This window comes from Lonchura striata, chromosome 1, assembly GCF_046129695.1.
Source record: "Lonchura striata isolate bLonStr1 chromosome 1, bLonStr1.mat, whole genome shotgun sequence".
Lineage (NCBI taxonomy): Eukaryota > Metazoa > Chordata > Aves > Passeriformes > Estrildidae > Lonchura > Lonchura striata.
In genome coordinates this window covers 133512114-133525708 of record NC_134603.1, presented here as the reverse complement: position 1 = coordinate 133525708, position 13595 = coordinate 133512114, and the positions used below count along the sequence as shown (strand labels likewise).

At 39.3% G+C, this 13595-nt stretch overlaps 1 protein-coding gene across 4 annotated transcripts in view; it reads right to left on the bottom strand.

Moving 5' to 3' along the window:
* CDK6 (cyclin dependent kinase 6) overlaps positions 1-13595 on the bottom strand; it is a 128162-nt gene that overhangs the window by 30818 nt on the left and 83749 nt on the right. For all 4 annotated transcript variants that reach the window (XM_021551739.2, XM_021551737.2, XM_021551738.2 and 1 more), the window contains one exon: positions 2812-2921. In XM_021551739.2, coding sequence (XP_021407414.1) covers positions 2812-2921 — 110 coding nt within the window. The remainder of the gene's footprint in view (positions 1-2811; positions 2922-13595) is intronic.

Sequence of the window (13595 nt, the reverse complement as noted above, 5' to 3'; positions counted from 1 at the left end):
TAAAATAGCTATGACTTTATACAAACTTCAGACTGTGGGAGGAAAAGAGATTAAAAGTGTCATTAAGTGTCATTTGTTTAGCTGAATCAGCCAAGATGAGAGAAATGTTCAAATTTACTCTAGGTGTGTCTAGACAGAGATATATATATATATATATATATATATTTTTTTTTTTTTTTTTTTTTTTTGGTGTCCAAGTCCTTTACACACTTCTGTGTATTTCTAATCTAATTCTTAAACTAATTCTTAAATAAATACTTGGCTTGCATTTGTCTTGTTTTAGATTAAGGGTGATTTAAACTGAGGTGCCATCCACTTAAAACACGTAGTAACCTGTAACATACAGACTGGACCACTCATACAGTGCTCATTTTTCTCCTGTACTTACCCAGGCTTAAAGCACCCTCACTGTGACAGCCTACAAAATTCAAGCAAACTCAGACTGTCCAATTTCTCCTTGACATAAACAGGATTCTGGTATGTTCTGTGATGCTGTATAGTGTTTTACTATGAAACCTGTTCCAGTGAAGTCCCTGGGATATAAAAATGCCCACAGAAGTCTCAGTGTATTTCTTAAAAATGACAGGGTTTTAAGATCTTTAAAAGAGAATGCAAAAGAGAGTAGGAAAAGAAGCCAAAAGTACCCACTAGGACAGCAAAATGAAAAGGTTGTTTTAATAGTAAACCCACATCTATCACTCAAAAAGTTTTAACTGCATTCTCATACACTTATCCTACCAACACCAGTGGAAATACAGATTGGTGATTACCCAAGGACACCACCATTTCCCAGTAAAATTGCTATTGCATTTATAAAATCTTTTGGATATACTCCACGGAGTTTGCAAAATTTTACATTTCACTGCTACCAAGGTCACGGTAACATGGGCTTTTTGCAACCCATGAGAAGAATCCGAAAGACAACACAGATCATGCAGAGAGTATTGCAACGTTAACCCACAGAGCCACCATTAGGGCTGCTTGCTGTGGCTTTATGGCAAAGAACCTTGAGAACAGTCTTCCAAATCATGCTTGTACACTGAAGCATGTAGAAGTCATATTGTTTGCGATGAAATAACATGGTGCATACAGACTTGGCAGATTCCTCAACTCTACAGTTTTTGACAATCCTCCAAATGTAAGACTGAGAATGTCAGACTGACCCTATCTGGCAAGAAAAATAGAAGTCCTAGTTTTATTGAACTCTGGTTCAAATCAGATTCATTTCCATAAGAAAAAATACTAGTTTTGTAATATTAATGTAATATTTGCATTTACATATAAGTAGAAAATTTAATGTACTCTGTGAATTTGGAGATTCAAAAAAGCTCATACACCATTACAGGAAAAAATACAATTAAATTGGTGGAGTTTGTATATGGCAATATTTCTTATCTGTCAAAATGCTTCAAATTAAATGAGAGGAAAAATAAAGTTTTGAGCATGTAATAAAGTTCTACATTCATTTTTTGGCCTGTTTCACTCTTATTGCAAATGGTAAAATGAAGGTTTTGACTGTCCTATTTGAATCAGAAAAACTAGCCGCAGCTTAATACTCTTATGAATATGTTGGTATATGGGCCAAGACTGAATCTTTAAAAGTTTGCAATGGAGAGTTTAAGTGATATTCCTAAAATCCTCATTCTTTTTCTCTCTCATTTTCTGACTTCATTTCTGAGTCAGAGACAGAGAGGGTGGAGGATAACTCTACCCAGGCCATTTAACCAGGCAAGAAGCCCAAGGAAAATGATTTTTCCATATAACATTAATAAGTAGTAAAATCCTGAAGTTATTTTACAAGACTTCAATTAGTATTTAAACTTATTGCATAAATTACATAATTGTTTCTCAAGGCCCTTATAGCATTGTATCCCCTTCTAAATTTTACTGATTTTGTGTTTTAGGTTTGACCCAATATATACTTTTATTTCACATTTTTGTTCTGTATATCTTTTGGCTTTACCATGGGTAAAGATGCTATACAGTTTCTACATGGAAATCACCCAGGTGATGACAACATGCACTTTTTGCCTTTAGCTCAATCAAAATGCAAGTGATTGCCTTAGTATCAAGACAGATTTACCCTGTTAAAACTTGCAGGTTTGTTCCTCTCCACACCCTACACGGTACAACCTGCACATCAGTGTCTTTCCATAGGCAAAGACAGAACATGGGAGGAACTCTTGAATTCACAGCTCACCTGCATCCAGCTGTAATGTTCTGTAATGAGATAGTTCTGATTTCATACTATCAGCTAAAAAAAAAGCCATTTATCTTGGAGGATGGGGTTAACTACTCTTGTCATCTCTGTTACCCTACCCTCAGGCTACTACATAAGTTATTCTTAAAAAATCCCACCTCTAGAAAACAACTTTATAGTGACTTCTTAAATCTCAACTATCCTGAGAGCAGACTACAAGCAAACACCTGATGCTTCAATACACAAACTGCAGAGAAAGAAGACTCTGCTGACCTCCGTGCCCTGCCTTCCTTAGGGTAAATCCCTTCCAGAATCCAGCTTTACTCAAATTGATCAACAGCCTCTCTCACCCAGTTTTCTGCATTTGGATTCAGGTTCAACCAGAATACAACAATGCTCATGTAAGTTTTACCAAGAGCTGAGACTCCCATCAAAAGAGACTTCAAGATAGCAGTAAGTATGAATCTGCAATGGACATTTATATTTTGCACTGCAAATAAAACATCTTATCAGGCCTTTCCAATATAAACATGATTCAGAGTATTGTGACAGGCATTACTACACATTTTTTCAAATGAAAAACATGAAGAAAATAAAACTGTATTTCTTACTTTCGACGGAACATTTCTGCAAATATGCAGCCAACACTCCAAAGATCAACTGCTGTTGCATAACTGGACTGAAGCAAGACTTCAGGAGCTCTATACCACAAAGTAACAACCTGCAAAACAAAAAGGAACAGAAAATAGAGTGCTTAGCTGCAGAATTACAACCTCCTAAATGCTCTATGTACAGTTTCCACTTAGTTTAATCTATATTGTAAAAACTCACATATTACGGCCAAGTGGTTTAGCCAGCACATAGAAAAGGGTCCTGTATGGAAAATCCCAGTATCCACAGCTGCAGTGATGATGACTCAGGATGTGAGACAATTTCTTGTCAAGAACATTGCAATTCAGGGTACAACAAAACTGTAGTTTCAGAGTACAGCACTGGTGTGATAATCATAGTACCACACCACACTATCTCTTTGAAGCTTTTGCAGCTTACAGACCCCAAACACTCTCCAGTGGAGATCTGGACTCTCCATAGGGCTAATGTTAGTCAATTGACCAAGGCCTTTTTTACAAGGCCGTTTTTAAAGGCCTCTAACTTTAGTAGATGTAGATGTAGTCACCAGAGCCAAAGTGGAAACAAACAAACCAGGGAATCTGTGAGTTTACCCATAGGACAAATCAGAATCTGTAGTGCATGTCTGTTCTCAGCCCTTTATGATTTATCTACTATTTTCTATCCAAGAAATTGGGTTAACTCAAGTGCATGGGCCAATTAAGGTAAACATGTTTGACCTGCCTCAAAAGTTGTCTCTGAAGAAACTGAAGAAAATATAACTTTTTAAAAAATCAGTTGGATACACATTAAGTCAAATTCTTCTCAAAGCTGTCCCATACCAAAGGCATCGGTGCTCTCTACTGTGGTTTCCCTGGACACAAAGGAACCCTAAATTGTCAGTTTTTAACTAAGCAACACAGCACAAGGATTCCTAGCAGATTCCTGACCTTTACAGCTGTGTGACTGTCTCTGTCCATGTGCTGCTGGTCAGACCAGCAGTAACTTCTTTCACACTTTATGTACAAATGATACACTCTTTCCCACGGACATATGCCATGTAAAGTGCCTGCTTTTAGGCTGTTCTTATCCTGGTGGTTATGTCACAACATGTTGTAGGGACCCAGTGGAAATTTTACTGGCACTGCTCTATTGATGTACTTTCATAAGTTCTGCTTACTGGACCCACAACAGAGATGGAACAGTTTATACTTATCTTTTTGTATCCCACAGGTAGACCAAATACAGATGAGGCTGACCGTCTCTTCAGGATATTTGCAGAAGAATGCAAAGAGCTTCTGCAGAGCCCTGTGTGAGCTACTATCTTGCAAGAATGTAATCTCAGAGCCACAGGAGCATTCCTCCTGAGTACAGTTATAATCCAGCCATAACAACACATGACCATCAGCTAAGTGCCTATATTTTCTTGCTCTGTGCTATAATTTAAGCCTCTGACTACTAATATGGGGGCTGGCAGGGCCTCTGCAATTACTGGTGTTTTCTTCAACAAACATGAAAATGGGAAATGTAACATTCAGGAGGAGCATGAACCAAACCAAACCTCTGAAGAAAAAAAAAGGATAGAAACAAAGAAAAAATATATATATAAGAATGAAAATAAGTTTTAAAATTATATTGACTAGGATAGTGAGCTCTGAATTTCAAGACCAACACAAAGAAATATGTAAGAATAGTAGGATTTTTAAATGATAACAATGTAATTGTCTTCTTAAGAAAAATAACAATGGAAGTAATCAGCCGAATTTGCTGGTCAAAGCCAGATGAAACAAAAGCAAATACAACATTTATTACTGACGCTAAATGCCCTGACAGCCTTTGGAACCACTGAATGACTACTGAAGGGAGGTTCATGGATATTTGCAAGAGAGGTCATACTTGCTAACTGTTCTTTTAAACACTTTGATGTTTATTTATAAAATTTGTCTATGAAACAGTTCAATAACACAGTACAAAGTACTGCGCTGGCAAGCTACGCTTCCAGATACCCATCCACAGAAACAGATTCCTATGGGGAAGTTGGGCTTTACTTAGCTCCATTTGTCTTGTTCCTGATTTGCTACCATACCAGTGATTCTTTTATGAAACATTTCTCTCTATAAAAACCAGAGAAGTTTCTTCAGAGATTCACTCCAAGGAGAGAAGACAAATATAACTGGAGGTCAAGGATTCTCTCGGGAGATGCCCTGTCCGAATCAGGTGTAATTCCTCCTAAAACAATTTATTTTTCCTAATGCAAATATATCTCTCAAACTGAACTATGCTTTTATTCACTTGTGGAAAAGCTTACTGAAGTAATAATGCTTTGAGAAATTAGATATAACTATTTCAACCCATTACTGTTTGTGAATGGCTGGGTGTAGTGTCAGGAGGAAGAGCTGTGTTATCTCTGACCTGTGGGAATACCACCAAACCTCACGATTCCTCGTTTAAGGTCCATATGGCTCTTCTCACACAGAGCATAAGGATGACTTGTTTTCCACAATCCCACAAGTCCTGCAACATTAGAGCTCTGCACTCTCATAGGCAAAGAACCAGGGGATGCATGGTTGTGGACCATATGCCCCAAACTGAAGTGCCTGCCAGATGAGTGTGGCACAGGACAGCTGCTCCTTTGCTGAGAGATGCAGCACGGCTCTTGCCCGTGCCCAGGGGAGCAGCGCTGTGTGCAGACGGCTGCGGAAGTCTGCAGCACGGTGGCTGCTTCTCCCATGTGACCCCTTACTGGCAAGTTCCCCAAGCAGTTGCACCCTGCTATGCTCCATGCATGCATACACAGGGGACTGGGAGATTTTATTTGAGTCATTTGGAAAGTTAAACCTGTGTAAGGTAAGATTTCCAAAAGACTAACAGTTAAATTTCAGCTAATGCCTGACTGCATTATAGTCAGAGAAGGAATCTGTGTTGAGCTGTTTTGATATGCTCTGTCATTAATATGTCGTTATACAAGTGATCAAATAACCTTTATAGTTTGTAACATGTGAGTCTGTGTTTCCAAATGTGAACCTGAAAGGGATCAAAATGTACTAAATGTCAGTTCACACACAAGTAATGCCACAGATGACTCCTTTTGTGGTCAGGGTCTTCTCCTGAAAAGCACAGGATGATGAGTATGATGCAGTGGTTTTGAAAGTTTCACACTCTCTCTTACCATAGAAACCAAGAAAATATTTGTAGAAATTCCATTAACATTTGCAAAGAAGTAGAAATGAAAATTATTCTGAACACAGGATATGGTGAGGCTGAACAAGCAGGTCATCACTTCCTCTTTAGCATGGATCTGAGTGAAAAAATGCTTTGCTTAGGTAAGTCACACTACCAGGGAAACAAGGTCTCCCTGAGCAACAGCACACTTAACAGAGCTGCTCAATTAAATCCTACTTTTAGGTTTAAAAAAGCATCAGTACCTACATCAGTACATCTCACTTAGATTCTGTCTCTACTGAAAATCTGACACACATGAAATACAGCACATAATGATTGCTCTGTAGGAAAAGGAAACATGTTCACATGCTGATGAAGATCCTAAACTGTGCAAGATTTCAAAATACTTTGGAGGTTCTAGACTTTAGTGACCATGTTGCATTTTAGTCCTCTCTCCTAAGCAACTTTTTTCCACTGCCTTCTCCTTGCTTCTGCTCACTCTGGCTGGTCTCTTCAGCTTCTCTCTTACACCAGCCAGCTTTCTTCCACATCCCATGACCTCCTGGCTTCTTTTTGCTGCCTTCCTGTCACACACACCAGTGGTCGGTCCCCTGACAGCATCACCAAACATGCCTTATTTCCTGCTGCTCCTGGGCAAACACCCGGGTGGACACAGCCTGCTGCTCTGTCCTTCCCTGTGAGGGAAGGACTGCTTTCCCTCACATTCCTCATCAGCTCCTTTGCATCTCCAGGTTCCCTCAAATTTCACACCCTGTCCTCTCTTCTTCCAACTGCCTCCAAATGCTCCTGGGCAAAATTGTCTCCTTTTCCCCCTTTAGCTTCTTAGACAACTCTGCCTGTCCTGAAGATACCCTGTAACATTTGTATTTAATATACACAGTTACATATGAAAAGTCTGAGAATATTCACACACTAGAAGAAGTAGGTACCTAAATAAGTTCCTTTTACAATGCACATTCTGTGTTTCTACTATCCAGATAAGATTGGATGGTATCAGGTAAGAAGTAGCTGCAGATCACTACTGCTAACTATTTAAAAAGTTAATAGATCTAGGCAGCCCTTCATGATGAAAATAAATGATGAGTATTTGAGAGGCAGTAGAGAGGGAAAAAACATCTGCAAAAGTCTACTGAGGTTGTATCTGACTCTCTGAAGAAGGAAATGTGCTCAGTGAGAAGCAAGGGCAGAGCTGCATTTAGAGTCAGATGAAGAAAGAGAACTTCATTTTGAAATAAAGCTTTCTGCCTTACTACACCTGACAGATGTGGCTATTGGACACCACCTAGCCCAAGGAGTTTCAATCCTTCACTTCATGTTACCTGTTCCTGATGAAAAATGAAATTAGCGGGAAGTGTCTACTCACTAGCAACAGAACAGAAGATCTAGGCATTGTGTCAGGCTCATATAGCTTCCATTTGCTTTACAGAACAGATTTTCATTTTTGTCTAACTGCTTAATTTAAATGGATCTGCACAAGATACAACCCTTTCCAAATATAGTTGCTGTCTGAATAGCATTCAGTTAAAAAAAGACAAAGACAAACAGTGGTTTAGGGATGGGGTTGAGTAACACAGACACAAAAGCCTACATTTCATTTTGCCACAGACTTTAAGTACAGACCAATGCCCAGTTGCACAGCTACACGAACAAAGCAGGGATCAGACTGTAACACAGCAGCTATGTCTGTGCTAGGAAATTAAATGGGACAGGAAATGTTCCTTTGGCACTGAGACCAAAAAGTACAGAGTGGCCTATGTCCATATTATTAAATTCTCAGCCTCCCAAAAAAGGTGACCGCATGCAAACTGCTTATTGGGAATGGTCTTCACTCCATGCTTAACTGCCAGCGCCTAGGAACTGTCTGGGGAAGGGCTGGTTGGAATAACTCATGCCAGGAACCATTCTAATAATTTAACAGTATAGACAATTGAGCTCCAGTACCCACGAATGTTTTCTGGCACTGTTTAATCTACCAGCCAGTGAGTCACGCTATGGCTCCGGGTCTTCCTTTCACTCCAGAAAGAAGGCATTTTGCTATGCTTCCCTCATCTCCTCTGATTCAGAGGTGGCTCCACAACAGTGATGGGGTGGGGGAGGCATGGCCTGCTCCTCATCTCACCCAGCAACTGGTCTTACTTTATCCTAAATGTGTTGCACAGGTCAGATGAACACACACTGCATTTGATTACCATCCATGAGGCGAATGTGACTGGCCCATATGTAGACATCTTCCTTTTACATATCCAAAGCCAGATGAGTCTATACTAATTAATTCTGGAGGGGCTTGGAAGAGGTCTGTAAAACCTTTTAAAACACTGACTTTTACAGAAACCATGACACAAAATAAATTACCAGGATGCTTAAATTCATATAAAGTATCTTTTTGTACTGATTTTGTTAGTTATATTGGTTACTAGATGCTGGCTCATTTTGTTACTTAAAGTATTTCAAGCTCAGGAAAAATTACTTGCAGATTTATTTTTTTAATGTTCCCTACAATAGTTCTTAAACTCAGTTTAAGAACTTAGGGTTTTTGTTCAGTTCTCACTAACAAGGCTTTCACATGATCTTCAGGACATCTTTTTTACTGTTTTGTCATTTATTTTTGTCCTTTGTTTTTAAGTAAAATGAGGGAACATAGCTACAGAATATATGGTACAGTATGTAGAGTCAAGCTCTTTAGCATGCTTCATGGTCTTCCAATTTCACAAAAAATCCTTTGCTTCAAATTGTTCACAAGGGTTGAAAGTGGAATCTTAGCAAATTCACTATGAACCTGCTACCTCATGGTTTGTTATTTAGGTCTGAGACTCTAAAACAACTTGAAGAATTTTCTTGAAGCTTTGCAAAAAATGTCTTCTCAGCTTTATGACTAAGCTTGACACATTTGCCACAGCCTAGTTGGAGAGGACATAATTACAGACAAGTATATTGACTGAGGCCTGGCTTCAACCCCTTCTGCAGAGAGAGGCTGTCTCTGCCTAATCCACCTCCCTCTCACTTGGTAAAAACACAGTTGAAAAGACTCCACAGAGACTGGAAAGAATAAATGTAATTTCTGAACTGAATATGCTAAAATGGCTCGCTGGTCTAACAGTGTAACATTGCTTAAAATTAATATTAAAAGCCATGTAATATTAAAAGCCTGCTTAGGGAAAAAAAAAAAACAATTTGTTTAATAATGTTTCATTGCCTTCAGTTTGGAGTATGGACCAACAGCTAGGACCGAGCAGGGCAGAAGTGGCAATCCACAGGGCTGGTGACACTAGGTTGTGACATGATGGTATTTCTGCAGGATCATGGGCCCTACATTTGTCCTGTGTGCTGCTCTGAGTCCTCCTGACAGCTCAAGGTGGCCCCACTTTCCAATCCTCTGGTGTAACAGATCCACCACCAACCACCACCCCCTCACCATGCCCTGCTCTGCTCCAGCAATGATGATATTCCCCACCTCCTCTTCCATGCCCCCTAGGAACACTCCAAAGACCTTTGGAAGTGCACCACACCTATGCCACACAGAGAAACAATTTTGGGTGTGTTTTTGTGTGTGTGAATCCTGGGAAATAAGGGAGAAGGTAGTCTAGGGTGTGCTGGAGGCAGGAGCAAGGAGAAAAGAGGTGAGGAAGAGAGGAGAAACAATGCCTCATTCCACCCTGCAGCACCATGCACAACAATTCCAGCAGAGACAGGGAACATGTTCAAAACCCACCTGCCCCACAGGTGTAATGAGGCCAAGATGTGCTGAATTTTAGCCTTTGTAAAATGATGTATTTTTCATCTCTGTTTTGGAACAGGGGTGTGTCTCCTTTACTTGCTGGCAACTGTCTTACTGTTTTCTTGTCACTATCCTTACAGCATTCACTGAGCATTCTGCATTTATAAAGCAAATCTAGGACTCTCTTTAATCTATCTCTGAAGACCTATTATTATTCCTAACTGAGAAGGTAATGATCACTACATTACATGATGTGCTTTAGTTTCCAGGGATAACAATTACATTTGTTTAATCTCTTTTTTGAGTAGTGGTTCTTCCACTGTTATTTAACTATTTTCAGTTCCATCACAGAGATAGGTATGACTGGAGAGAATGTTTCTTTCTTAGAGAAAGATGACTATAGTCTGTCTGTTTATAGAAACACTAAAATAGTTTCCCCTTAAAGTAAGCATGTATCAAACTACTCTAGTTTTAAAAAGCACTTCACTTTTTGACAAAAGATTTAGCATACAAAACATGAAATCCTTTCTAGTGCTCTGGGTCTCCTGAAGTGCACATGGTAATACCAATTTTATCTCTTTATTCACATTTACCTCCATTTTGGGCACAAGCTTGATGAATTGCTTTATGAAAACTGGAATGAATGCTGTTATCATTCCATGAGTTAGATCATCATGCAAAAGATTATGTATTTATAGAAGACACAAATCTGATCACATGTACCACCCACTATCAAGTCGCTGTTTTAGAACGGGATCTCCTGGTTTTGATGCTAAAACATTCATGATTTGAAGGAAACATGGTTTAGCATCTACTGTAAGATAACACCACAAATAAAGAAGCCATTCATTTCTCAGATGTTCTACACACACAAAGCTAACCAGAATTTTCCTTTTTTAATTTCTAGGAAGAACCACATCACCCAGTGTCACAGTGCTGCTGAAGAGCGTTTCTAGGTACATCCTGTGTCAGAAGGCATGAATGTGTGTGCATGTGTGCTTGTACATCATGTGCGTAGCTGAAGACACTTTACCTACATTCAGTGAGTTTTACCTTAAAAGTCTCTGTGCACTAAACATCTGTGTGCAACAGCTACTAGAAAGGAAACCTGGCTCTTAATATGAGGTAATATTTCAACCACTAGTGGTTCAGACCTCACCTCAAAAGTCATACAAGGAAATATATTTCTACTAAGCAGAGTATTTCATAGAATTCTCTACAGAGACAATATACAGAACATTTCTCAAAGACTATCTGAGACTTCAGGTGAAAAGTGGTTTGTTTTTATACAAAAAATGAGCTAAAATAGTATCAGCAACACTATACCTCATCCAGATCCCACGAAAGTCAGACTTGCCAGGCCTTGTTGTGTATTGAAATCAAAACCACGATTCTCTATTCTCTGAGCTGCAGTGAAGCCTTCTATAAAATATGGGACAACTCAATTCTTTACAGAAATGGTCAGCTTTGCATGCAATAAGACTTGTGCTTATATCGCAATGTATTTACAGAGAGATATTTAACAACACTGAGAGTGACAGACTTTAAATATAAGTAGTATTCAATCATGCTTCAAGACTTAAAATCAAATCTGTAGATTGAAACAGCAAATTCTAATAATTTATTTCAGAACTAAAAAGACCCTAAAAGGCAAAGGCAGACAGAAATAAACATCACTGTCTTCTTATGCAGATCAAGTCAAACACCTATTGTAAGGAAAAAAGATGTCTTTCACAATTCCAAATGAAACTAAAGCTAAAAAAACCCTGGAAAATCTCAAAAGGTGGCAGCCTGAGACTGTGCCTTGGAATACAGATCTTTTTCTGGCTCTGGATGCACCAATTTGGCATGTTTCCACTAGCTCAGTCACCTGTTGGCATTAGCTAGCTAAGGGAACAGTCCTAACTTCTAGAAGTACATCTTCGGCTTTGTTTTAGTTGCTTTGCTCTCCTTTACATCTTTAAGCCACAAAATCAACTCATCTAACATCCTGTATATTCCCACTGAATGGCATCCACCTATTCTACAGTCCCTCACATCACTGATGCCCTGTCCCTGGGAGCAGGAGAAAACACAGCTCTAACTCATGCCAAGGACCAACCCATGGTTGTCTGCCTGGCCTTTTCTTGGGTCCATCATTCTAGCAAATCTGGACTTGATAATGATGACCAGCTTTTCACTACTACCAGAAAACCAGAGTCTGGTTGACAGAAAAAAGTGTTCCCACTTCCTGGGGTACTGTGTTGTACTACAGTCCTGAAAAGAAAAAGCCTAAATGAAGCAAAACCATCAAGGCCACCACAGTCCTCTCTCCCATGGAACTTTGGCCCACTTCTGTCTAGCCATCTTGAACAAAAGGAGGAGATGCACAGAGAAGCCACAAAGAATGGATTAAATTGGACCTGTTCTCTAGGTGAGAGGCTTTACTGCGGGCAGCTTAGGAGTCCAGACAGCAGAAACTTGGTGCAAACAAATTCTACAACATACTATTTTCATTCAGTTGAGAATGAGAAACTAATCTTGTGTCTGAAGGCAAAGTACCAAGTTCACTGAGAGCACGGTATAGTAGATAAACGGCTGGTGGAGCAACATCTATTAGAAATGGTCATGTGAAGCAATAGCTTAAGAGTAAAAACTCCCAGGGTTTGGGAGTTTTTAATAACCCAGGGTTGCAAACAAGTCAGCTTCTCTGCAGTAGAAGCTTCACTTGGGATGTACCTGCCCTCACTAGGTGTAAAGTTCAACTGGCTCATCATCATGACAACCATTACAGAGCTGGGCCTTCCTACCTATGGCATAAAGCAACTCTGAACACTGCAAATCTGTTCCACATTTGAAGCTGAATGCAGTAGATTTTACTATGGCCTTACATAAATGTATGGTTTTAAACTGAAGTAAGCAAAACTGGAAATGATAACACAGAGATGAAATTCCTATGAAATACCGATAAAGAATTTCTTGAAATTACATTTTGGAAAACAAAACCCTCATGAAACATCTTTCTTTCTAAAAACAAATATGAAAAGAGATTTGTAAACACACACACACAAAAAAAAAAAACCAAAAAAAAAAACCAAAAACAAACCATACCACAGAGCATTAGAAATTAATTGAGTCTTGAAATAAGCATCACCAGGACAAAGAAATGTAATTTCCAGCCAAAAGCAAGGACTGGAGAGAAAGGTCAAAAACAGTAAGAGGGGTCTTCAGGCTGTTTGAATGTGGCATTTAAGTAGCTTTGTGAGCTTAAGACAAATAAAATCCTGGGCACAAGGCACTGAAGTTCTGAAACACTTTGTTGGCATCTTAGTTATCAAATTCTTCTTCTTACTCTGAAAGCATCTCCAGGTCTTACATGTAGTTGGTCACACACATCAGAAAGACCTGTGCTGCAGAAACAAGCAGCTGTGTTTGAGCTAAAGCACTACTGTGAGTGCTATACTTTTGGTAGACATATCTTGGGTAAATTGATGTTTTCAACTAAAGTCCATATGGAGACCTACCTGGGCTCCAGGAGTGGTAGCAGAAGCAATATATGTTTGCTTCTACATTAACATCTTGTGCAAATGTTATTAGGTTAATCTCAAAATGGAAACTCAGCCAAAGGGGATTTAACTGGTACCTCCTACACCCAAGCACAATCTTTGACCACTAGGCTAGGGGTGTTTTGGGTGACAGCTCTTTCCTTGCCTTTGCTGAAGCCAAATCACTATTCTGCCAGGAGTATATGAGTCATGGGGCAAGACTGTGTCTGAAAGCAGCTGAATGCTTAAGAACAATCAGCTGGAAGGGGCAAGGAGCCGAGTTTCTGGATACTGCTCTGGAATGTGTATGCATTTTACATTAGACCATCACTGGATAAAAATAAAAGCAGGCATTAATTACATT